The sequence below is a fragment of the Synchiropus splendidus genome, chromosome 16 (assembly GCF_027744825.2).
Source record: "Synchiropus splendidus isolate RoL2022-P1 chromosome 16, RoL_Sspl_1.0, whole genome shotgun sequence".
NCBI classification, from domain to species: domain Eukaryota; kingdom Metazoa; phylum Chordata; class Actinopteri; order Syngnathiformes; family Callionymidae; genus Synchiropus; species Synchiropus splendidus.
This window is the reverse complement of record NC_071349.1, coordinates 20,157,105-20,181,631: the sequence shown is the minus strand read 5'-3', so window position 1 is coordinate 20,181,631 and position 24,527 is coordinate 20,157,105. Positions and strand designations below refer to the sequence as shown.

The following is a 24,527-nucleotide window of genomic DNA, read 5'->3' as shown; positions in this document are numbered from 1 at the left end:
ATATAAAATCACATAAAATAATCGAAAGTGAGCCATTTTGAAGCGCATGTAAGCACCGATTGTGCGTTGCCACTTTTCATTGAGTAAAACTATTGACTGAAAACTACAACACAAATTGTCACATTTTCACGATGGATAATATGGAAATGTTCACTTTCAACAATGGATAAAAACATTTATCAAACTAACGTTTATTTATATAGCTACTAAATATACAGCAATTCATGTTTGTCGACTTCCTGATGCAGTTGCTGGATTGGGGAGTATCGGTTTACCGATCTTAAAATGATGTTAAAACCTGGCAAATAATGAAGATTTGTACCGTATAGAAAAAACTATTTTGTTTCTCTGTGACTACATGTGGTTTCTATGAGCCATCCATTACCACCATATCCATCATTACCAAAGAACGTTCTCTGTCAATACCCATGGGCTCCATCCACATTCTTGTTTTTGTTCTATTCAACGAAAAGAAAGGTGACAGACCATTTTAAGAAAAGTGTCCGTAAAGTTTTATTCAGTGTTGATTACAGAATTTGTGATCTTTATTTTTTACTTGATAGCTTCGACTAATTCTCTCATCATTCAAGGGAACTTTGGTCACAGAAGAGTGTAAAATAATCTGTGTACAAAAACAAAGAGCAACAAAATCTTTCATTCTGTGATATCTATCTTTTTTTCCCCACAACAACTCAACTTTAACATGAAGGCAAACATACGCAAGCTCATCCAGAACTGATGAGCTCTGGAAATGATGATTATTAGGGATCATTAGTTGACTAATACAAACATGTTCAAGGCTTCTTGATTTAGTGACGTTACATTTTCAACAGAACAGTGACCAGGTTTGGACTCCGACGAACAGCAGCAGCACAGGAAGTTAACCACATGACCCTGCAGAAAGTGTGATGGCAGAAGAGATAACCAAGACAGAAGAAGCAGTAACAGATACGTTTCTGGACCTGCTCCAGTCAGACACCTCCTGGTTCAGTCTGGACATGGATCACGCTGGTCGGCTCCTGACTAAACCACATCATAAAACACATTAGGACGAGCAAGACTTTTCCGGCTGCAGAATCATTTTCAGTGTCGTAAGGGGACCAGCTGATCCACGTACTGGCGCCCGCAGGGCACTATCGGACCAATAGAAGTGCTGCTGAGTCTGGACAAGTAGAGCAGGCGGTGCCCGCGCAGGGAAGCGCGGTGGTCTTGAATGTGATGAAGACAGTCTTCCTGATAATTTAAACCCTTTGATTCTTTTTTGTTTTATTTCAGCCACCCCGGAGATCTCTGTTCATCCGTCCATCTGGCGCCGTCCAACAGTGCGTATGTCCAGTTGGACGAGGGGCGCTCCTGCAGTTAAGTGTTACCTTTAAGGACACCAAGACAGCTCTGCAACAACTGGAGGTTACCCTGCGGAAATGCAGACAGCTGTTCAACATACACCGCCAAACATCAAGTATTGAATCTCACTGTAACTCAAATGTGAAAACACTTCAACTGATAGTGACCGTTTTCCACGCCTCTTGGTCTCATCCTACCTTGGCGTGTTTGAGCTCCAGCTCCGCCAGCTCCACCAGGTTCTTTCTGAACGCAGCCACTCGTCTTGTCTTGAAGTCTACCAGCTCTGAAAGCAGAAGAGAAGCGTTGGAACATATCAGTTCTTCAAACAACGCGGCGTAGTCTGCATCACTTCTGTGTGAAAGAGATGCGACAACATGACCAGGACTGACCTTGCTTGGCAGACTCTGATATCTTTTCGAACTTGTGACAGCACAGCTGCTGACTGGTCTCAGCCTGTAGAACGTCTTTGTTCTTGGCCCGGGCTTTGTCCAGAGCCTTGTTGGCGTTCTCATAATCAACAAGAGAACGGCTTCTGCGGTACAGGAGGTCCTGAAGGGAGCCACAGTTTCACCACACAAATGCCACTCAAAATAGTCAAAGCAACTTCCAACCAAAAGACAACATGACTGATAATCCACGGTTCATCGCACCTTCGCAGCCTGTGACTCCCTCAGGTAGTATTTCAGCAGGTCTGCCAACTTCAGGTCCTCATCGGCTGCAACTCGAGCTTCAATTTTCTAACGAGGGAATTGGTGGTTAAAATGATGGGAGAGTTCAGATCAACAGCTCAGAGGTGCTAAAGTCATGAACCCACCCTCGTTTTCTCAAACAGCTCCGACACTTTCAGGAAGAACCTGAGGAGAGCAAAAGAAAAAGATTAGGAACTACACTGACGTAAACAGGAGCATGGAGACACGTTAACAGTAGGGTGTTGGGCTTCAAACAGCCACACTTTAAATAGTCCACATTACTAAACCATTATTTGAGACTAAATATCCTGTCCTTTAGTGACAATAAGTGACACTTAACCTGCAAATGTTGATGAAAAAGTAAGGAAAACAGGAGAAAGGTGGAAAAGCAGACGTCTGTTTGTGTTTTCTCGGGTTATGAGGCGGAGTCAGTGGAAAACCCCAGGGATGCTAGAAGCTAAATTTAGCCTCCAATAATTGAAAGCAAGAGAGAACACATTCTTTTAGACTCTGGTGACACAAATTCTTGCAAGAGTGCCATGTAGTGAGTAGAATAAAAAAAACCATTCGGCTGTTGTCTCAGACTGCATTTAACATTATGGCTCCTGAATGACTTTGTCTGTAATGAGAGATGTTTGGGCTCTCATGATGAAACAACTGTAAACCAACGAGCAGCACATCATGATGAGCTGACTCTCTTCTCATTTTAAAATGGCGAAACACACCTTGGAAACAGCGCTGAGAAAAACACTTCCTTACTTGCACAGATCGGTGGAGTCCTGGGTTCCCAGCGTGTAGAGAGATGAAGCGATTCTGTTTATGTCATCTGCAGCATCTGAACACAAGACACAACAGCCAGAATGAGAAGACAGAACCAAAAGGATCAGTTAAAGTGTATGACTTAAGTGGAATGTTGAATAATACTTTTCAAAAGCTGTATTCAGCAGTCTGAAATATTTTGAAGCAAGGGTAAATGAGTCACCCACACAAGGCGCTTAGAGTCCAAATCCTCATCCTTACTTTTGTGTGAGCGGATCATTCTGTCAGACTTGGCAGACGCATCTTTCACTCGGTTGTGGTACTCCAACAGAAAAGTCTTTTCGTGCTCAAAGAAATCGTCAACATCCTGCCAAAACGCAGACACAACAACAACAGTGGGCGGTCTGTTCATCTGAACTGTCAAATCTGAGGTTTTTGGTTGCAGTAATAGAGCGGTTTATCACCTTGACCCCGGCCACCAGCACACCATCGGCAGACTTGACCACATTTTTAAAGAAATCCTCCAGCTTCTCTTTCTTGTTCTTCCCTCGCACACTCAGCTGTAAAAGACAGGGAGGCCATGTCAAAGGCTCTTGCTTAAATAACACTCAGATGCTGCGGAGCAGAAAACATCATGTCTCCTTTTTCATGTGACTCACATCTTGGTTGTATTCCAGAAACACATGGAAGTTGAGGTCCTTCCTGAGGATGGGATGTGCTGCTACACGGCACAGGAACACTTCGTGCATGGCCACTGTCTTCTTAAAGATGGCGAGGTACTCTCTGAAAGAGCAGTCAGATACAAAATATGCTTGAGTTTGCATGAAACATAACCAAGGGGACATAAATGAGTAAGGCATCATTCAGCCACAGCTAATTTGATTGCATAAGAAATAGCCAACGCGCAACAGAACCTGGTAGGATCTATGAATGCCGAGTAAAGTCTTGCACTAAAAAGTGTTCCGTTCAAAGATGCAAGGAAATAACAGAAATGTATATTTAACAAGAAAAGAATTAGCATTCAACCATTTCTGATTGGTTCAGCCATATCTACGGCACATGGACAAAATGTGTAATTTCGACATCAGATGCAATAGATTTAAGTTACTAAAGCAGACATAAGGATGAACAAACTCCATTGTTTCATCTTGATATAGCGATTGAACTATATAAAACTGTTGTCATAACAAACCGCTGATGCTCCGGTCAAGCCCACCAAGTGACTGAGCGCAGCCTCCAAGAGTTTTCATTTCACATCGATGGCACTAAATTAAACTGGACCCACTCGTACTGCTGTTGCAGTTGCTACGTGTTATTAGCCATGTTTATGCTTCACAGGCTAAGTGTGTAAGCACTGTCAGAGTGAGCCAGTTGCCTCCGTGGTTCTCAGTTTTTCCCACATTTACAAGTCCAAAAGGCCTTTGAAAAGCAGCAGAGAAAAAGATGGAGGAAAGTGTCACAACTCAATGACAAAGTGAAGATACTGAAGGGCACTGCATTACTTATACGGGTCAGTGTGAAAGGGAACATATCGGATCAACAACAATAGTTCACTTTATGTCGTCACATATATCAACAGACATTACATTACATTGAATTGTATCGTGTGTAGACAATGAATAGTAACTGAGCTGTAATTGTGACCTGATTTCTCACAACTCCCTAACCAAATTGAGTATTGCTAACAAGCAAAATGGGAACACGCTGAAATTGCCCTCACTCAACATGACCACGGATCGGCCCACTGCTCTGAATGTGTTGAAGATTTTAGCCTCTTGCGTGATTGAGTGTGACACTTTGCATTAGAGCTTCTTGATTTCATATTCACTATCTCAACAAAAACACTTCAATTAAAACAGTTAAAACGACACAGCTGCACTGTTGGAACTCATATCCTGTCAGATGCCAAGTGAAGGGATGTGAGAACTGTGCTGCGCTTCATTCACATCCACATTTTCGACTGAGAGCTTCCTCATTATTAGATGGTGATGCTTGTGTTTGCCACATCAACTAAAAATAATTCCTCTGAAGCTGGAATTGTGAATAATACAAGAGCTTTCAGCAGAGATGCTGCTGTTCCATTAAGAATATTGGTAGGAAACACAAGGAGGAAGGATTGACTCACGCCTCCAGCTCTTGCTTCATTTTAGTGAATTCCTCTTTAGTCATGGAGCCCTCTCCCTCACCAAGCTTCTGCAGCTTCTCTCTGGAGGCATCAAAGTCAGGTCTGGGGGGCGCCGGAGGGATCTACACCACAACATTATACATTTAAAAAGATATGAATGGTGACAACAATATAACGTATACAGCATGGAAGTACTCAGGATCTGGTAACTAGTGCACGAGCATAGTTCTCCAAGTTAAGAGAAGTGCTCTTACTGCATTTATTCAATTAGGTAACATGGAGTTTCTCACTCACTCAAGACTCACATTTTCAATACGTCAACGGCAAGACAAGACAAGTAAGGATTATTAACACCAATGTGATGTTCACATTATACACTGTACAGTGTCTTACAATGTATCCAGCATAGTCTTCGTTCTCCACAAACGAGTCGTGCAGCCAGATGAACTCTTCATGTTGACGGACCACTGAGAACTCATTCTGCTTAAAATTTGGTAGAGTGCTCTACGAGGAGACACAAATCACAAGCAGCATTGACATTTCCTATTTTCTAATGAAGAACATATGTTAACATCTTCAACGTTCTGTGTGCTGTGTTTAAACTTCAGACAAGCACAAGTTTGGGAGTATTCCGCTCTGTCATGTCATGAGCTGGACCGTTAAAATACCTTGGTGTGGACGGTGAACTTGACCTTGTCTCTCTCACTGAGAGCATCAGAGATGTCGACCTGCAGGGTAGCATCGGTTTGGAGGTCCACATTGACGGCTCTGGGCTATGGGGAAAAACTAGGATAAATATTTACACACCGAATGCTTACGTAACAAATGACTTTCGTGAGAACGGCAAAGCTTATTTTCAAAGTAACGTTTAACAGGTTTTATGATGATCAGTCGGTAGTCAGTCAGTATCAGTAGGTATCTGACATTCATAGAAACCTCAAAAACCAAAGTATTCTACATAAATCAATGAATCAGGGTTCTTTAGGAATAAATAAAAATCTGTTTACACTTTGGCTTTTCTACGGTGAGAGCTCGCCGCCAGCTGAAGCTGTCGGCCGTCCATTACTGCCATCACCGAGAGGGACAAATATCCAATTCTAACCTGGGAAACCAGTTTCAAACGCGCGCAAGCACGCGCACGGCAAGTCCGTCCACCTACACCACTCTCTGGAATGTCGCTAATTCTGTCAAATATTGCATCATCGGTCCGGGCAGTCACGGGAACGACACTGTTGCAGAGGTGAAACTTCAGACACAATAAGTCCGGTGCACAAACACAGGCGAGCGAGCGCGCGCGCGCACACACACACACACACACTCAGACGGGCATAATAGAGTACTCACTCCCCGGTCCTCCTCGGAGAGGAAGTCGGGACCGTCGTCCAGCCCTTCCTGCTGTGGGGACAGAAACACAGGTCTGTCACTTTTCACTGACACGCCGTGCACAACACAACCGCCACACGTCCACGGGAGCTCGGCGGCTCGTCGTGGCTCATTACCGAATCAACGAAACAAGAACAAACAGAGATGGTCAGAAGAGAAAAGAGATGGACCCACCATCATGGCTGCCAACGGGTGGAGACAGGAAGTGCTCTGACGTCACAAGGACGAGGCAGGGTTCGTCAATCGACTGAAAAAAAAGCAAACAAAGTTCAACATTCAAAATCTGTTTATTCAGTAAAACGAGGCTACATTTACTACTGTGTCGTTCAAAAAATTACACAACTTCACTGCAGTTACAAATAGGGATATGTTAAGCGAATAATTGTTTATGCACATTTTTTTCCGTAGGAATGCGAGTATGAAATTATAACATTAAACAAACACCATAAACCTCCAAACTGTTCACTATATGTCCATATGTTTTCATATTTGCATTCGAAAGGGCTCGTCATCAATTTTGAAAAATAAAGTAAAACATTTTTGCAGAGTATATTCCACTACAAGCAAAATAACGAAACTCTTAGTTAAACTAAATGTAGAATTCAGACGAGACAAATGTAGGGTAAATGGAGTTACGGATGGCAACAAAGCTGGCTTACAATAAATGTGACACACACATTGACATATATTCTTCCCTAACGATTACTGTAGAGTGAATCAATATCAAGAACATAATCATGCGCACATTACATTAAGATTGCTGTCAAGACGATCAAGCGTCAACTAACAGTTGCAGTGAAATGACTGAGACTTTTCGTAGACATCAGGAGTTGCTGCGGTTTCTGGATTTGCGTCGAAGTGAGACGTCGATGTTTTGATTCTTCCGAAACGGAAGCCGGAAGCATCCGGTTTGTTTGTTAGCAACAGTTGCCTTCTTGTTTTTTAGGTTTCAAGCCCACGTTTTGGGTTTAAGGCACCCCATTACCCTGTTGTCCAACAAACCTATCGTCACAAGACTCTAGTAGGCTCTCGGGGACGACTTTTCGGCTTTAAAGTGCCCAACGACGTATGAGTTCGGCGCGCGAACTTTGAATTCTGCTAGCTTCTAGCTAGACTGCTCGTCAACGAAAATGTCTCGTTTCATTCGGTCCTCGCGCAGTCGACATGCATGGATACATGATTATGTTTAATCCACAGTGAAACTGTGAACGTGTCCACGCTCGGAACGCCGCAGAAGTCTGTTTTATCTGTCAGCCAATGCAGGTTTGAGCTGTCTGCGGAGCATCGTTGGAGCCAGCAGGAGCCACGCCGGTCAGTCAAAAGCCTAGAGAGAATTGTTTTTCATAAACAATTGTGTTTCTTTATACACATTCAAAGCCGTTGAGAATTGTCCACTTCTCGTTTATTTCATTACATCTCGCTTGGTGTCCCTGTTATCTGTCCAGCTTGAATTACACCGCATATATTTCACACGGCTTCACAAACCTATATTAAAACGGTCATCAAGTTATCTATCATGGAGTTTTTATGAAGCATTATAACTCTCCATAACAAATGAATTGGGTTCTCTCGGAATAGTGCGTGTTTTTGTCGCCAACAGCGTTTACGAACGTAATTTGTGATGGCATTCAATTTCCTTTTTACTAGTGTTCAAACCACATTTATTATTCAAACCCAGTTACATGATCATTGATTCTGCATTGGGACATTTTAATTCAGACGATAGATGCTCTAATGTAAATGAATAATGATTTATGTTTTGTTTCCAGTTAACTTTCCTGTTCCTTGTGCAAGCTCTAACAGGATGCAACCTGGTGAGCCAGCAGTCTTTCATAATAAGCTTTGTGTCGATGCACATTTCCTCTTATCTTGCTTTAGAGAACCTGCTCATCACTTGGTACAGACACACCTTTGGTAAATTTCTCAAGTCTGATCACTGTATAATTCAGTCAATGATTTCATAATTTCCTCTAGGTCCTGAGTTGTTGACTTCACGGTTCTCTACAGGTTCTCGCCATGCGGCGCTGACGGCTTTAAGACAGCGGTATGAAAAGCCCAACTCATGAACTGAAACATTTCCTCAGTTTTGTGAACATTTGCAGTGTTGCACAAGTCTTATCATTACTCAAGTAAAGCTGTAAGAATCCCCAAGACTAAACATGTTTAGTGAAATGAACAGGACATAAGATGAATTTCAAGCATATTAAGTCTATGTATTACATTGTCAAAACATATTGACGGAAGCATGATATCATTGAAATAACAGCAGAAATGTACTGGAATGAAACAAATTAATCTGTGACTGCATTGCTTGCCCAGTTCTCATGAATCATGCCTGAAGAAGGTCAACGCTCAGCCACTGGAACCATTCCAAAACTCCAACACCTTCCAGAATGCAGAGGAGATCCAGACTGAAAGACGGCTTTCGTCGGCTGACTTTGGAGATGCTGACAAGGCAGACCAAACTGAGAGCGAGGTAAATGATCAAACTGTAGAAACTCTCTGGCTGAGGACCCAAAGGCCGGATGTGCCCTGCAGTGACTGCAGGTATCAAGTATGCTAGCCACTTAATCCTAACCAAGGATGACAGTCAAAGCCTCACCAATGTATTTTCCTGAAATATCAAAAACACAGATGTTTTTTTTTTATTCTTTGTGAAGCACTGCATTGTATTTCATGGTTGTATAAAATCTGTCCTTGGTTCATGAATTCAGATGCTCTCATCAATGTTTTATAACCAGGCAAATGTGGACAGCCAGGTGTGTCGGATCCTGGAAGAGGCTCGGATGTTGCTGAAAACCAAATGGTACTTCTTATTTAATTGCGCCTACGACTGTATGTGAGATGCCCCAGTGACATAAGCTACATCTGTGTTCAGGGACTGTGGGAGTGCCCAAATACCAGTAACAAGTACAGAACCATGTTTGCTGGTGAGGACCGTGGACGCAGCAGGTAAGTTCAACAGAATGTGAATGTGAGTGGACCTTTGTTAATGTGTTGTGTTTGAACCAACTATTTAGGCCTGGCTCATTCACAAGGTTCATCTTTTTTGTTGTCCCTCACTGTATGGTATGTGTACTTTGTGCCACTGCCTTCCCTACTTGATGCTTCGGTTTTGTTTGTGCTACCTAATATTTTATTTTATTACCATTTAGATCACAGCCATAGACCCAACTGGTAAAGATATGAACAGTTGTTTGAACTCTCACATGCACAGTCAGTGAACGGGACGTGAAAAAGTGCTGCTGATGCTTCTTCATTTGCTTTATAAAGATAACGACCATTAGAAACTATCTGGATCAGAACCCGCCACCTTTCTTGTGGCAACTTACTAATTTGTCAAACTTATTTTTGCTGAGTCAGTCCCAGCATTTTGTCCAGCAGGTGGCAGCAGCGCGGTTCATACGCCTGTGCCGTTTCCATAGAGACGATTCCCTTCTCCTCCTCCTCAGAGAAATATCCCCGATCATTGTCTGCAGACAGGTTGTCACAGTTACCAGGCTGTTTGAAGCAGCTGATTCTATTTATAAACGTGGTGCCTGTGACTAGATGTTTGCCCACAAATACCACGTCTGGGAGTGTCAAAGGTTGTGTACATGGGGTCTAGTGATGAATTTGAACGTGACCGTCTCCTTTTGGGTTCAACAGGGGACCACATCAATAACGGGAAAAGGAGCTCATCTACCACTCATGCTTCTGAGCAACAACACACTCGACCGGTTTCCTCTGTGTCACCCCACAATGATAGGCGCAGGTGAGGAGCGCGTGTGTGTTTGTGTGTTCTGTCGGGTGATCTGTGTTGACACAACATCAAAAGACATTTTGAATCCATAAATATGCTGTGTGAGCGTGTGTGTCTGTCTGATGACAGCAAGTGTTGGGCGCTCGTCTCCTGTGTGGCGAAATCTGCCTGGCAACCCACGAGGAAAATCACACAGATGAGGTCATTAACTCTGGCTCCTTTTAACAAATATAATTAGACTGTACTTTCCCTCAAAACCCTTTCCCTTTAATATTTCACCTTGTAAAACATAAAACATTAATATATTGATGTAAACAGCACGTATCGTTGGACAGTCATCCGTATGGGTGTATTGGATTTCAGTTCAAGACATGACGCTGCATGGCCACATATTTGTGTCCTGCTTTTAGAAAACAAGTATTTCTACAATCATTAATGTATTTACTACTCCACTACTCCTTTTGGTCTAATATTCAGGGCACGTGTAAAATGACGATGGCGATCTTCAAAACAGAAAATACATAGTGATTCATTATGTGGGGACACAGAACAGAATGACAGTGCAACTGCTGCTGAGGCGGAGGGAGGAGGTTCAGAGCTAGTGGCATCAGTCTCTTGAGATCTGCAATAGGAGGGACTGTGACGTCACATGTTCTGTCAGGTGGCATTCCAGCAGGAGGGGGGCTGCACCCCAAATTCCTGTGTTTCTTTAGAGTAAAGCATGCAAGGAGTAAACTGCAGCCGCCTCCTTCAGCATCTGTAAATCAGCGGCAGCAGCGCTAGGAATAACTGCAGAGGGGAGGCTCCGTCTGCGCCCGCTTTTGTTGTCTCTCTGACGGGCCCCGCGAACCAGCGAGGAGGCAGAGACAGGAGGAGGAGGAGGATGATGTCCTCTCCGCAGCTCGCCTCGTCCCGCCGACAGTCGTGTTACCTCTGCGACCTACCCCGGATGCCCTGGGCCATGATCTGGGACTTCACCGAGCCCGTGTGTCGCGGCTGCGTCAACTACGAAGGAGCGGACCGGATCGAGTTCGTCATCGAGTCCACGCGCCACTTGAAGAGCGCGCACGGCTTCCAGGAGAGCCGTAGCCCTCCCGCGCACAAGAGCCAGGCGCCGGGGAAGGAGCCGGCCGCTCACCTCAACCACGGCGATGGGATGGTGAAAGCTCACCAGCCTTGTTTGGACCGGTACTCGCTTGGGAGTGATGGACGCGCGCGCTACGACTACAGCGCGCAGAGCAGCAGCAGCAGCAGGATGAGCAACGGAGTGGCAGCCGCCAACGGATACAAGCCCGAGGAGGGACCGCCCGAGCTCAACCGCCAGAGCCCAAACTGTAGAATCAGAAGTCACACGGGACTTGTGTCGGCACCGGTCCCGCCGAACCTGCAGCCACAGTCACCTGCCGCGCTCGCGAGCCGAGTCGGAGCGCCTCTCTCCGAACCGGCGGTGAAGCGACCCGCCTCTGTGTCCAGCACCGACCAAGAGAGGGAGCTGAAAGAAAAGCACCGAAACGCGGAGGCACTGGCCGAGCTGAGCGAGAGTCTTCGGAACCGACAGGAGGAGTGGGCCAGTAAGCCCAAGATCGTGCGGGACACGCTGGTCACCCTGTCGGGCTGCACCCCGTTCGACGTGCGTTTCAAAAAGGACCACGGCTTGGTGGGAAGAGTGTTCGCGTTCGACGCCGTGTCCAAGCCCGGAATGGACTACGAGTTGAAGATTTTCATCGAATATCCGTGCGGCTCCGGGAGCGTCTTCTCCAGCGCCTCGGGGGTCGCCAAGCAGATGTATCAGGACTGCATGAAGGACTTCGGTCGGGGTCTGTCTTCCGGTTTTAAGTATCTTGAGTATGAGAGGAAACATGGCTCCGGCGACTGGCGGTTGTTGGGAGACTTGCTTCCAGAATCCTTGCGATTTTTCAAAGACTGTGTTGGCGGGGACATCCTCCCCCAGCCCCACATGGACGGCAGCTTCCCCATGCTGCCCACCTCCCTGCTGGTCCCTGGTCGAGCCTCGGCTTCAGGCAGCAGCTCCCGACCCACGGCTAGGAAGAGGAAAGCCTCTCCAGAGCCTGATTCTGTGGATGGAGGTCTGAAGCTGACAGAGGAGCAGCAGAGGCAGCAGTGGATCAACAGTCAGACCGAAGCCTTAAAACTCTCCATGTCTGCCAACGCCTTCAACGGGCCACCCACGCCTCACGGCCCAGGCCATGGTGGACGGTCCACGCCGCCTGAGTCTCCAGCGCCCCGTCAGAATGGCACCTCACCGATGGCCGCTCTCATGACAGTCGCTGACACGCTTTCGAACGCACAGTCTCCCAACAAGGACAGAGACTCTGTTCACTCCACCACCACGTCCTCCAGACACAGCAGCAGCAGCCCAGTGTCCCCCTCCTCCATGTCTGGCCAGAGGCGCCTGCCCTCTCGCAGTGGAGACCAGGGTCAGTCTGCCTCAGAACAGGACCAAGGACCTTCACAGAGTGTGCCTGACTCTCCTGTGACCAACAGCGGACCGTTGTGCTGCACCATCTGCCACGAACGTCTGGAGGACACCCATTTTGTCCAATGTCCCTCAGCCCCGAATCACAAGTTCTGTTTCCCCTGCTCCAGAGAGAGCATTAAGGCTCAAGGAGCTTCGGGCGAGGTGTACTGTCCCAGCGGGGACAAGTGTCCGCTGGTGGGCTCCAATGTGCCCTGGGCCTTCATGCAGGGGGAGATTGCCACCATCCTAGCTGGAGATGTGAAGGTGAAGAAGGAACGAGACCCCTGAACCGTCTTGAGGATGACGAGCTGTTGAAGCTTGTACTCTAAATCTGTCAGCGAGTGAAATGTAAAAATTTAGAATCAATGTTATGACGAAAAAAAAAAAAGATTTTGACTTTGTGAGCCAGAAAGCACCAAATTCCAGCTTTTCAAAAACAAGCAAACAAAACAATAAAAACATTTTACAGGTCTTTATAACAACCTCTTCATATCACTTCTAATATTCCTCTTTTGTATGTTATTCACGGTTGACAAAGAAATGATCAAGCTTATATTCAAAGGTTGTCTTAAAAATGTTTACAAATTGTGTTTATTATATAAGCCTTGTTGAGCTGCCGGTGCTCAATTTTATTTCGGTAATCCAAGTTATCTTTAATGATCAATTTTCAACATAAGCAAAAGTCAGATTCTTACCTGAAGCCGCGTGAATATTTCTGTTTTGCATAGCCATATTTGACTTAAAAAAAACTTCAGAATCCATTTTTTTTTTTTTATCATTAAACATTTAAAAAAACATTAACAGCAGCAATTAAGTACAGCAATTGAAATGGCTCTCACAGGTTCTTCGACTAACAAAACTAAAGTTCATATTGTTTTTTTGTGGCACAAAGTTAATAATTAATTGGCTGTATGTGTGAAATGAATGGGACGTATCAGAAGTGTAGATAACTCGCTCCCTTTCATGTCATCTCTCTCACACGCTGGCAGAGTTAATGAATGTTTAAATATTCTCATGTGGATGTTTCCCTGTAACAGTTGAAGTGTACGTGTTGTCATGACGACAAGAAAGAGATTTTTTTTTTCCTGTGGTAGTCAGACAGCTTCCAATATTTGTCCGTGTCAGCATACAATTGTAATCCCATTCAATTTGTCGTTTTATTTTATATTTGTAAAGTCTTTACATTTGAATATGATTTAAAAAATATATAAAACTCTGTTTTTAAAGGCTGTCACTGCAATAATTCTTATTTTGTATATGATGATTTGGTGACGATCAGGAGAACTTTTTTAATTTAACATTTGATCTTGTGCCTTGAGTCTAATAAATCTCATTGGTATTGGCTTTTTATGTGGAGTTAATTCAGTTATTTCAATCATCAATGCTATATTTCAATCATCTTCAAAATGTTCATTATTATTATTCTTAACGTAGTTTGCACATCGACTCATCTGTCAGGTTTTCATTTTTTTCCTTCTTTCAATCTAGTCAAAAATGCTATTTGACCCTCTATTATATTGTAATCATTATGACATTAATAATAGACTATAATAATAGATCATTAGAATAATAATAATTGCGTTTCACTGATTCACCTGAGAGCTGGCCAGACTGTACCTCCATTTTGTGGACACATCTGGGTTTCCCTGCAGTCGTAGTGGCATGATTAAAAATAGTCTTAAAACCCAACCCGGAGGGTGTTTTGGGGTGAGTCTGAGTGAGTAAAGGTCGTCATAATGTCATCACTATGAGGCACACACCTTTGAGTATTCCATTTGACATCAAATATAATCTAATCTATACTATTTAATAGTCATTGGTGGTTGCCATGGAGACAGGCTGCAACTTGGGGTTACCATGGAAACCAGCAGCTGCACACACTGCAGTGCTGAGCCTTTGTCTGCCTCAGCTGCACTGCAGCACAGACATTACAGACTGCATCTGACAGATAACATTGTCTTGATCTTTATCTGGTAAAATGTGGTTTTGTCACAGTGCTCACTTTGAGCAAGGCTATTGCACAGTGCGTCATATCGAGTGACATCGTCGAAACACGTTATGAAACATCAGTGTCGTAAAAATTACAAGAATTATCAGTTTGACATGAGTGTCAAGCATTAGAGTTAAATTGCACAATAGCACTTTATTTCATCATTACATTGCCTCCACCATTGTGTGAGTGATGCTGTCTGTACTGTAAATCCAAACCTGTGTGTGAGGGAAGATGTGAAGGTGCCCTTCACTCAGGATTTCACCGGTTGCATGCTAATTTACCACACTCCATGTTTGGGTCTCCAGGGTGATATCCTGTGTACATTCCAAATGCAGAGACGTGAGCAAGAGTGAGTGAGACTCTCAGACAAGACTGTACCTCACCTCAGTGTTGAATCAATTACTAGAGGATGATGTCAGCACTTTTGTTCCGTCGAGTCCTCGCGCCAGCTTTTGATGGACAGAGATGTCATTTCTAATAGTCTGCTCACAATTTGTCCCACATTTCTGTGCACGTCTTACTCAGTTTCCATTAGAAAATAACAACCCGTCATGACAGGATATTGTATCAACACACACACACACACACACACACACACACACACGCACACGCACACGCACACGTGTGTAGGCTCATGAATAATTTCTATTGTTCAGTCTTTGCAAAAGAGATCTATTTTCCCTCATACCCTTCGACATGAATGGAATAATTTCTCCACCCTCAGCATCCCTTGCTACTGTTGCCCAGGGAAACCACTGATGTGTTGCCTAGCAACAACAGCCAACATGCTGCAGCAACCTTATCTCTGGGCTGTAAAAGGAGTGGAGGTTATCAAGGCGGAGGTGTTTTGTTCAGCTCCTTCACAATTCTAGGTTTAACTGCTGTTTACTTTTATAGGAAATGAGAAACGGTTTATCACCAAATGACATGACAATATAGAAGAGTCATGCTTAACCACAATCTGTTTTTATGTCATGAATTCTAGCTGACATTTCTAAACAGAACAGAAAAGCACCTCGTATTAAAGCAAATATGAGCTTTTGTCTCAGTGATCAATTCTAGAAATAAGCAGGATTAAAGCAGCTTTCAGTGATTTACAAATGTAAAATGTTTTATAAAACAGTTTTATGATGCTATTAGATGGATTAGAATCAGTAATTAGATATTTCCCGTGACTCAAGAACAGCATTGTCCTTGTTAATCCCCCAGGTCTGACAAGCACAACACCGCAACATCAGCTCAGGAACAAGCCCAAAGAAAAAACTCGGTGTCCTCTAACAATGGTGTTAAAGCTTCAAAGAAACCATGCAAGCACAGATCTGCGAGGCGGCTCGAGGCTCCATCCCCTCTGGAGGAGGCTCGACAGGTTCTGAAGCAGGTTCAGAAGCAGAAGAAGATTCTAGATGAAAACCTGGATTCTCTGCAAAGAGTCAGGCCTGGTGAATTCCTGTACTGCCACCCGGACGCCTTGTCTGGCAACGAGTAAGTGATGGCTTCTGCATTGTTGAGCAAGCACCTGTTGTAAGTAGAGTAATGGCCGATCGTTGCGTTGATACGTTGCGTGGATCACTTTTTTTCTTCTGTTTATTGCTGTAGAGATGTAGAGCAGTGATTGAACTCATTCAATTGAAGTTTACCAGTGTGTTTGTAACTCCAGCGACTCTGCTCACATGCTGAGGGACGCCAAGACGATTGACACTCTGATCAACCGGATGACCGAAGAAATCCAGGTGCACACTTGACTTGAGCTTTTCTTTTTTGGGTATGACGTACCTCCTTCGTTGTCTGTAAGAAGAGCAAGTGTGCTGTCCCTTAAAAGGTAGTCTGTACCTCGGGTCTCAACATTTCTGCAAAGCGAAAGGTGCGGCAAGAGATTTGTGGAGTGGAGCCTCTGTTTCTCAGAGTAGTGATGAGTCAGTTGAAGCCTAGATGTTTCATTTTACTCCAGAGTCTTGTGTGTCTTTCTCAGAGGAAGCCACTGAGTGATAACATCTTCACTTTGGTTGGGAGCATCTTGAGATCCTAGAGTTGGAGGTGGCTGAGGGCTACAGTTGGAAGGTGTTAGTGAGGATTATGGGGATGCAAAAAAGCCTCATCTCCCATCGCTCTGGAAAATACATACAAAACTGGTTACATTAGTTTTGTGTGAAGTATTGTTGAGGATCAACACCTTCTGTGGTCCACAGGAAGAGTTGGCCTCAGAGGAAGTCATCCACCAGAAACCAGAAAAAGCCAGAACCCACTTGCAACAGAAGCCTTTATGCAGCAGATTGAACAAAATGACAGGTGGGGAAAGAAAAGCAGCAAAGAAGCCCAGAGGAGCTGGAGCTAAACCAGCTGCAGACAATGGAAGCAGAAGAGAGAGACCCGACGCCTTGGTTTGTTTAATTCCCCTGGTGTGAGCTATGATGATGTTGATGAAAGTACTGACCTTTGCTGTCTGCTACAGGGTTCAGTTGGACACGTGGATGAGGAAGCGTACCTGACTCACCTCTACGGCAGACGACCTTATGTTGCTGTGAGACGAACTCTAAAGAAAGATCCATACCTTCGCTTCAGCTCAGCGGTTCATCCTAGCCACAAGAAGCAGCAGCCCCAGTTGGTGGAGAGTGTCAGAGGTGTGCAACCAACTGGATCTTATCTCAGAAGCAGCCATTATGATCCCGCACTAAAACCCACACCCAGTGTGGCCTCTCTGGAACAGTTTGGTGACCCCTGCTTTGAACCGTTGTTGATCTTATTTGTAAAGTTTCTTGCAGGTGAACTGCCAAGAAGTGAATTATGAAGAAGCAAAATAATGTTTTGTGTGTGTGTTTCAGGTGTGAAGGTGAAGTCTTGCAAGACCCAGACTAGTTTGCTCTGCTGCTCATCAGGGGAACCTCAGCAGCCTCAGGACAACTACCACCCCTCCCGCTTGACCTCCAACAAACACGTCCAGACTCTTGCAGAGGACTATGGCGAGGTCGTCGCAATCCCACTTGGTGAGTCTGCTCCACGTTTCAAACTTCAACTTTCACCTTACAAACATTTAACACAGTCTATGGCAATAATCCAATCTGAGCACATTGCATCTCTGTGGTTCGTCACTGACTCATAACGCAAGAGACATAGAGACAAGTAAAGCATGTATCAAGTGTAATTGGTGTGTTTTTACAAAGTATTGTTTTCTGAAACAATTATGAATGTTGTAATTGCTTGAGGCTACATTAAAAGGTTTGGCAGGTCGAGTTTGGCCCCTTGAACGGTTTGAGATTTGTCTGGTTTATTGGAATTTGTGCCACCAGCTCTTCCGAAAATAGGCCCCTCGAGGAGTCATAGCCAACACGCCGCCACCTCTCCACCAAGGGTGTCTGCTCAATGTGTGGAAACATGTCAACCGTCCACAGAGGTGAGGAGTGATGTGGGGTAGGTGTTCTTATTGGCAATAGGCATTTGACATCTGGCAGAGCAGCTAATGTCATCAAGCCTGTTCCATGCACTGAATGCTGTTGAAGCAGTCAGATATTTAAGCACATGAACTGCCAGTCAAACATGAGTCTTCATGCTTTCTTGTGAGTGAAACCCTGATGAAGACCTGCATAAATGATTGAAGCGTCTGTGAACTTCTTCACAGACAAGACAGTGGGTGATAATGAATGTTTCAATGTTATTTTATTATTATATCAGGTTGAGCAGCCGGTCAGAGATGAAGCTCTCCCTCCTCCATCCATCACTGTTGAGATTAATGAGAGTAACGGGGAGGAGGAGTTTGTTTTTCCTGGAGCCCAGTCTCTCCATGTCGCTGATATTCAGGTAGCCTTTTCTTTCTCTTCTGCTTCATTTGGAGCTCTGTGAAGCCTCCCTCAACCAGAGAACGGTTGTTGTGGCACACTGCCCTCTACTGGTCTTTTACCCGAACAACCACAGCTGCCTCTCATGCCATTGTTTCAGGAGGAAGAGCGTGTTGAGAGTGAGAGTGTTCTTCTTGTCGATGGGGCTGCCTCGCCCGAACCAGTCCAATATCAGGGTCCAGTGTTTCCGCCACAAACGGTTCCCCCTCCACAGCTCCCGGCCTCACAAGCCGCACCCAGAGACCCGCTTGTGGAACGCATGGTAGAATGGTGAGAAACTCCGCTCAAACACTCACTGATGTGAGCTTGAACGACTCTGTTTGATTTGATCAGGGTGGAGCAGCATGTGATGTCCACAATGATCGCACAGATGGTCCACCGTGCTCCGTCAGACCCCACCCTGAAGGTGGCGTCTGACCAGTCAGAGCTGGAGGAGAGTGTCACATCAGACATTGGTAATTCAAATATTGGGACTGGGATCTGTGTTGAGGCCAAAGTCTCCTTGTGATAATTCACCAGGTTATTTTTGAAAATCATGTGAAAGGGAGCTTGAGTTTTCACGCCTGTGGTTGGTGTGTGTGTCCAGTGGAGGCAGCAGGGGGCGGCGGTCTGCAGCTCTTCGTCAATTCCAACGTGGACGTGGACTCTGTATTGATTAGACAGCTTGTTAATGAAGTGTTGGCAGAAATCATTTCTCAGATGTTGGGACAGCGGGACACACCAGATCCTGTACCTGATCATCCAGACCCGGGTGAACCATCCCAGGTGGGTGTCACATGACTCACCCGTCTGTTGGAGTTTTAATAACTCTGTTCTTTGGTTCTGCAGGAGAGAGTGGTCCCCCTGCTCCCTACCCCAGCACCGACGCCACCTGCAAGCCCCCTCCTTCACCACACAAAGGACACACCCCTTCACACACCGACCCCATCTGAGCCGGCTAGCTTGCTGGAGGAAGAGCCACCACAACATGCAGCAGGTCAGTCACCATCATGAGCAAGTTTAGCTTCCTGCAGGGTCACTGTGGTGTTTCACATCGATGGATACAAAACTAGTTTCACAGACATTTTAAAGGGATTATCCTTTCCCAGGTGTTGCAGCCACACCCATCCCCAGCCCTGAGCCAGCTCCATCACCCCCTCCTCTTGAGCCTCAAGCACCATCTGCTCCCACCTGGGAAGATGCTGAGCTGCCCCTGGACGAGGAGAGGCCGGAGGAGAACCTGGACACATCCGCACCGCCCTTGTACGATGATAACATTGGCTTCACATGAGCCATAACATGGCTTATGGTTACAACGCATGAGTGAGCCTCGCTGTACACCGAGGTCTTGGTCTCTTTCAGGGTGATGTCAGTGGCTCAGGAGGAGCCTCTTATCTCCTCACCACATCCTCCGCGCCGCTCTCCGTCTCCGCCCGTCCCATCTCCACCAGCCTCGCCTGCCCGAACAGCCGCTCCAGTGGTTTGCTCCCAGCCTTCCCCCTGCAGCAGCAGCAGCAGCAGCAGCAGCAGCAGCAGCAGTGACTCCAGCAGCGCAGACACGCCCACCGAGGCAGCCATCAACCCCATCTCTGAGGGCGAACTGCTTATCAGTGTGAACCACCTCGCCATCACAGGTATCACTCTTCGGTTTTGTGCCTAGTACAGTTCTTTCAGGGTCACTTTTGAAAGCGCATCAGTGAAACTGGACTTCACTGTTGCACGTGGAAGTTTAGTTTTTGCTGACTATGATTCTTGTCGCCTCCTGTTGGCCACTTAAGGTCTGATTTTTATTTATTTTTTAATTACGGAGAGCCCATTCCCGCGTGGTTAAAAAAAGGACGAAAGGTACGATAACAATAAAATAATTAAAGTAACCCTGTCAGGAACTATGTTGTGCGGCCACTTGAGTTATTTCTATGTTGCTGTTCATGTCAGAGGTCTTCAAAACACTTTGGCCTATGAGAATGTTGACTCTCAAAGCATGGTGTTGCAAATGAATAGTTAACACCTGTATCCCTGCTTGCCAGACGAAGACGTGGTCGGCAGCACCTCCAGCTCTCTTCTTGAAATGGTGAGTCTCAATGCTCCTTTGGTTTCCTGAACATACTTAACTTCTTCTGACCAAATTGTTTTGTCCCACTTCATCTTTGCTCCAGGACTTTGACCCTCCTAGCGAAGGGCAGGTCAAGGGTCACACCCTTCAACTGACTGAGATAGAGCAGGGGGTCAGCCTCACCCCAAGAGGCGAGAGACCACAGCCTGAGGTGAACACACTTACAGACATTGTCATGACCGTCCATTGGCCTCTGACCTTTGCCCTTTGGTGTCCTCAGGGCTCGTGGGGGGGAGAGGAAGACCCGTCAGAGGTAGCAAGTGTGGGGGAGGTCAAGGAAGACTGGACTGTGAAGCATCAGGGGACCACTGACCCCATCAAGCTGGGTTCAGACTCGACGGGCGGTCATAGCGTGACCTCGCCAGGACAGGTCAGTCAGTGTCGAGGTACGTGGACGTCACTCCTGATCAGACCATGTGACCAGCACCAAGGAGACCACATGTGTCTTTCTCCAGATGAGCCGGTTAGTAGTTTTGATGTGACCAATCAGAGCTCTGTGACTTTGGTTGACCTGACAGTGGATCCAAACGGCACTCTGACCTCCGAGCCACAAGGACATGTGACGCTGTCCCCGCCTGCGACTGCTGGTCATGTAAGATGCATTGTCACACGTGGCATCGTGTCACACTCTCATGCACTCTGTATGGTTGTAGGTTGTCATGGTGAAGCGGTTCAAAGGTCCAACAGGTAAGAAACAAGCTTGAGTTAATTATAGCGCTTTTATCGAAGTTGAAACGATTTGTAGTGGCGTGTGTTCACGTCGCTTTGTGAAGCGCCTGAGGTGCACCGCGTATCGCGACCAGCAGATGTCAGCAGATGTCCAAGTACTGCTTCTACTCGGGCCGCATTCCAACTCTTTTTTCCATTCAACACTTTGAACTGCCCTCTGAAGTAGGCTGACGTGAGTGCGCGCCTTAACTCCGCTTGACCAGCGGCTCTGTCAACATGGCCATGTTTGGTGATGTTTACACTCACTGACAGCAGGATTAAACGAGTTGTTGTAGCGTGTGTGTGTGTGAAAGAGAACTTGCTGACAGTTGAGATTTAGGTGCCCGGCGAAGCCACACAGTGTGTCATCACATGGGAGTCATCCTCATGATCGTGTCACCATGTCAGACCGTATGTTCAGCCGTATTTGACTGCGCTCCAGTCCCACACACCCACAGCATGCTGGCTCCACATGAGCGTTCTCTCACCGTGTGTTTGATCAGACCTGCTCATACTCTTGGAACGCTCCTGACTTTGGCGGCGCCTTTTCTAAAACAACAACACGGGTCTTGTTCAAACAAAGTCAGAGCGGAACATCCGTTACACCTCAGCAGATCTGCGTAGTGGGGTTCACTCATGTGCGACTGTTGACTCCAGGCTGGGCACTGCAGCCCAGCTTCCCGCTCACAGTGTCCCAGCATGAGAAGAAGCTCAAAGGTGATTCTGAAAAAGATCTTCATGAAGGAGAGTTTGAAATGAGCTGTTCTCAGAGGGCCACATGAGGGCACGCTGAAGTCTGCCTCACCGTTGTCATGGAAACACGCACGCACGTTTACACTGAGAGGTGACAGATCATGTTTTAATTCCTGGGTGTTGATATATGTTCCACTCTCATGTTTTCCTCTGTAATTAGACCGAGCTCAGTCACCGTGACAACTGCCTAACCTACGAGACGTATTGTTACGGTCGCCATGGAGACTGAGCCGGCCAGGGGGGTAAAAATGGATTTATAGATGAGTCTGATGGTGTTCAGCCCTCAGGCACGCATGTAACCAGCGAGGGGCCCAGCCGCGATGCAGTTAGCCCGTTGGCATCCACGCAAAAAGCTGCCGTACTACGGCCGGGATGCATTTGTTCATGAAAGCAGTGATTCATTTTGGTGTGTTGTTACTGACAAACACCTCCCACACGTCTGGTCCTCACACCTCCATGGTACGTCTCTGATTCAGTAGAGACTTTTCTCATTTACTCTCCACACAAGAGGAGATTACCTCAAGACTTTGTTACCGTTTTCTCATTGGATGCTGAACCAAAGGTGACCTGAGGACAAACGTTTTTGTGGAGCATTTCTCACATGATTTCACCTTGTTGCCTCATTTAACAGTCAAATTTGAAGCTCGAGGTGACGAATCTGACAAAGAGCATTTCTCAGACAAAGACATACCTGTGTTTGTTCCACTTGTTTTTAGAGCAAGTGTCAAGCATGTGAAGAATGCTGATTTTGATTTGATTTAATAAAGCCACGCACTCAGGAGCGCGCACACAGTGGCACACTGGCTTCAGTGTTGTGCTCCTCACACTGCCTCCATTCACGCTCGCCGTGCTTCCTTTTCCAACACTGGACTGTTTGTTTCTCTGCAGAGAGATGGAAGGTTGGGATTAATACTCCTCCAGAAATGGCTTCTCGTCTCTAGCATTTCTCACATTCAGAGAATTCAATGATCTATTTGCTTAAACATTGTTATATCTGTTCAGCAGAGGAGCAGCAGGAGGAGGAGGCTCAACTGTTTGCGAGTGCAGCAGAGGAGGAGGTGATGGAGGAGAGCGTCAGCGCAGCAGGAGACTCCGGCGGCTCCAGTGCCGATACTTTTTGACATTATCGGCTAAACAGGGGTGATGATCTGCAACCATTACTTTGCACAAAAGTCAGGTCTGGCCGTATCAGTTAAGTTTGTTTGACTCGATTCTCCTGTCTGTTTTTAAATTACATTTTTTATTCCATGAAAGTTTAATTGGAAGAGTTTACTTCAAACGTCTGTGTCTTGGTTTAAGTTCTTTGGCAAAAATAGATTTTTCACCATTATAATCTGCATCTCACACACTGCCACTGTCTTTGTGGGGACCTCTCCTGGCCATCACCCTTTCCTCTCCCCTCTAAAACACATGGCTCACCTGAACCAGGACTCAGAACCAAACTGGAACCCATTCCCACCTCAAATTGAGGCTTAACCTTGTGGGGACCGACAAACTGTCCTCACAAGCTGGCGTGTTCCTAAGTGTAGGTCCTCACAAGTGTAGCTAAACCTTGTACATACATGCCGCTGTGCAAGACAATGGCTGATAAGCACAAAGTGAAGTGAGAGTGACAATGAACAGCAGCGGATTCGCTTGAATTCCATCCACCACAATCGTCTTGGTGATCTGAAAGTCACGTCTCATTCCAACTGCATCCTGAGGAAGAAGGCTTTGGAGTGAGGCCTCTCCTTTTTCACTCACATACAGGACCTCCACTCGGTCAGACAGACACCTATTCAGGCTTGTGAAAACATATTTTCCAAATCCCGACCAGCAAGAGTTCTCTTACCCAACCCTGAATAGACATGTGTCTGTGCGGCCGCGCCAGGAAGGGATCAGGGGCCAGGATCTGCCACTTGACTGGCGAGTCTGTCCTTTTCAATAGAACATGCAGCGGAATGCCGACTGTACAATACATGACCCTCACGTTAAAACTTTAGATTTGGCCCTTTAGAGCAGAAGTGAAGCAACATTTGTTTGTAGTTCTTAGTTCCGTTGCAGGCAGGTTTTAAGGTGTCAGTGTTGCTTTCTCACTGTGGATTAAGTCACAGCTTGATGCTTTCAGTTTGACTAAAACTCATAAAGGTTTAACTCGCCAACATTGTGATTTCTGCACAGCAATGTCACAACTTGTGGATTTGACTTCACACCGATTTGCAGTTTTATAAAGCCAACTGAAGCAGAATGCTCCGGAGCAGGTGTTGGAGGCCATGGAGGTCGTCGAAAGTGACTTTCTTATTTGGTCACATCCTCCATCTGCTCCACACAGTTAGTCAATTATTAAGATGAAGCAAAGATGAAACAAACGTGACATCTTCAAGATATATCGAGCTGTTTCTGTCCTTGTCTTTTATATGTTGAGCCAGTGGAAGCGGAGTTACTCTCTGGTTTGCACGTATGTGTCTAGCAATTTTAAAATACTTGACTAGAACAAGGAAATAAATGTATTTTAGCGCAATAGTTTGTTTTATTTTGAAAAGGCGGAAGCGCAACTGCCTGCGTTACAACAGAATTCTGTCGCGTTGTAAGACAGATCAGTTCCACTTTTTTGGGTGGCTGTCCTTTTGTTTTATTTTCAAAGAACATTA

At 45.7% G+C, this 24,527-nt stretch overlaps 3 protein-coding genes across 11 annotated transcripts; 2 read left to right on the top strand and 1 right to left on the bottom strand.

Moving 5' to 3' along the window:
- Positions 1 to 66: 66 nt before the first annotated feature.
- On the bottom strand, positions 67 to 6,547 carry snx6 (sorting nexin 6). Of its 2 annotated transcripts, none has more exons than XM_053844531.1 (14): positions 6,475 to 6,547; positions 6,262 to 6,312; positions 5,586 to 5,690; positions 5,311 to 5,421; positions 4,918 to 5,039; positions 3,452 to 3,575; positions 3,257 to 3,352; positions 3,054 to 3,159; positions 2,793 to 2,868; positions 2,159 to 2,198; positions 1,995 to 2,081; positions 1,734 to 1,893; positions 1,542 to 1,627; positions 67 to 1,413 (listed from the first exon to the last, which is right to left on the bottom strand). In XM_053844531.1, exons 1-14 carry the CDS (start codon positions 6,478 to 6,480, stop codon positions 1,360 to 1,362), a joined length of 1,224 nt encoding a protein of 407 aa, XP_053700506.1. In that variant the 5' UTR covers positions 6,481 to 6,547; the 3' UTR covers positions 67 to 1,359. The 2 variants fall into 2 exon arrangements, with proteins under 2 accessions (XP_053700506.1, XP_053700507.1); XM_053844532.1 differs by having other exon boundaries at positions 6,262 to 6,309; positions 6,475 to 6,499.
- Positions 6,267 to 24,416, top strand: kiaa0586 (KIAA0586 ortholog). Of its 8 annotated transcripts, XM_053844464.1 has the most exons (28): positions 6,267 to 6,332; positions 7,498 to 7,611; positions 8,070 to 8,114; positions 8,179 to 8,214; positions 8,275 to 8,344; positions 8,620 to 8,776; positions 9,042 to 9,106; positions 9,179 to 9,252; positions 9,949 to 10,054; positions 15,724 to 15,996; positions 16,172 to 16,244; positions 16,701 to 16,892; positions 16,964 to 17,132; positions 17,334 to 17,495; positions 17,799 to 17,902; positions 18,181 to 18,306; positions 18,445 to 18,614; positions 18,678 to 18,799; positions 18,931 to 19,109; positions 19,173 to 19,320; positions 19,433 to 19,586; positions 19,686 to 19,957; positions 20,351 to 20,394; positions 20,480 to 20,587; positions 20,657 to 20,822; positions 20,892 to 21,028; positions 21,090 to 21,123; positions 22,900 to 24,416. In XM_053844464.1, the coding sequence occupies exons 3-28, from the start codon at positions 8,105 to 8,107 to the stop codon at positions 23,016 to 23,018; spliced, it is 3,270 nt and encodes a 1,089-aa protein (XP_053700439.1). In that variant the 5' UTR covers positions 6,267 to 6,332; positions 7,498 to 7,611; positions 8,070 to 8,104; the 3' UTR covers positions 23,019 to 24,416. The 8 variants fall into 8 exon arrangements, 7 of the variants coding, with proteins under 7 accessions (XP_053700439.1, XP_053700444.1, XP_053700442.1 ...); XM_053844469.1 differs by lacking the exon at positions 6,267 to 6,332 and having other exon boundaries at positions 6,712 to 7,611; positions 20,955 to 21,028; XM_053844467.1 differs by lacking the exon at positions 6,267 to 6,332 and having other exon boundaries at positions 6,713 to 7,611; positions 8,308 to 8,344.
- Positions 10,072 to 14,027, top strand: irf2bpl (interferon regulatory factor 2 binding protein-like). The gene has a single exon (XM_053844501.1). It carries the CDS (start codon positions 10,926 to 10,928, stop codon positions 12,807 to 12,809), a length of 1,884 nt encoding a protein of 627 aa, XP_053700476.1. The 5' UTR covers positions 10,072 to 10,925; the 3' UTR covers positions 12,810 to 14,027.
- Positions 24,417 to 24,527: the final 111 nt, after the last annotated feature.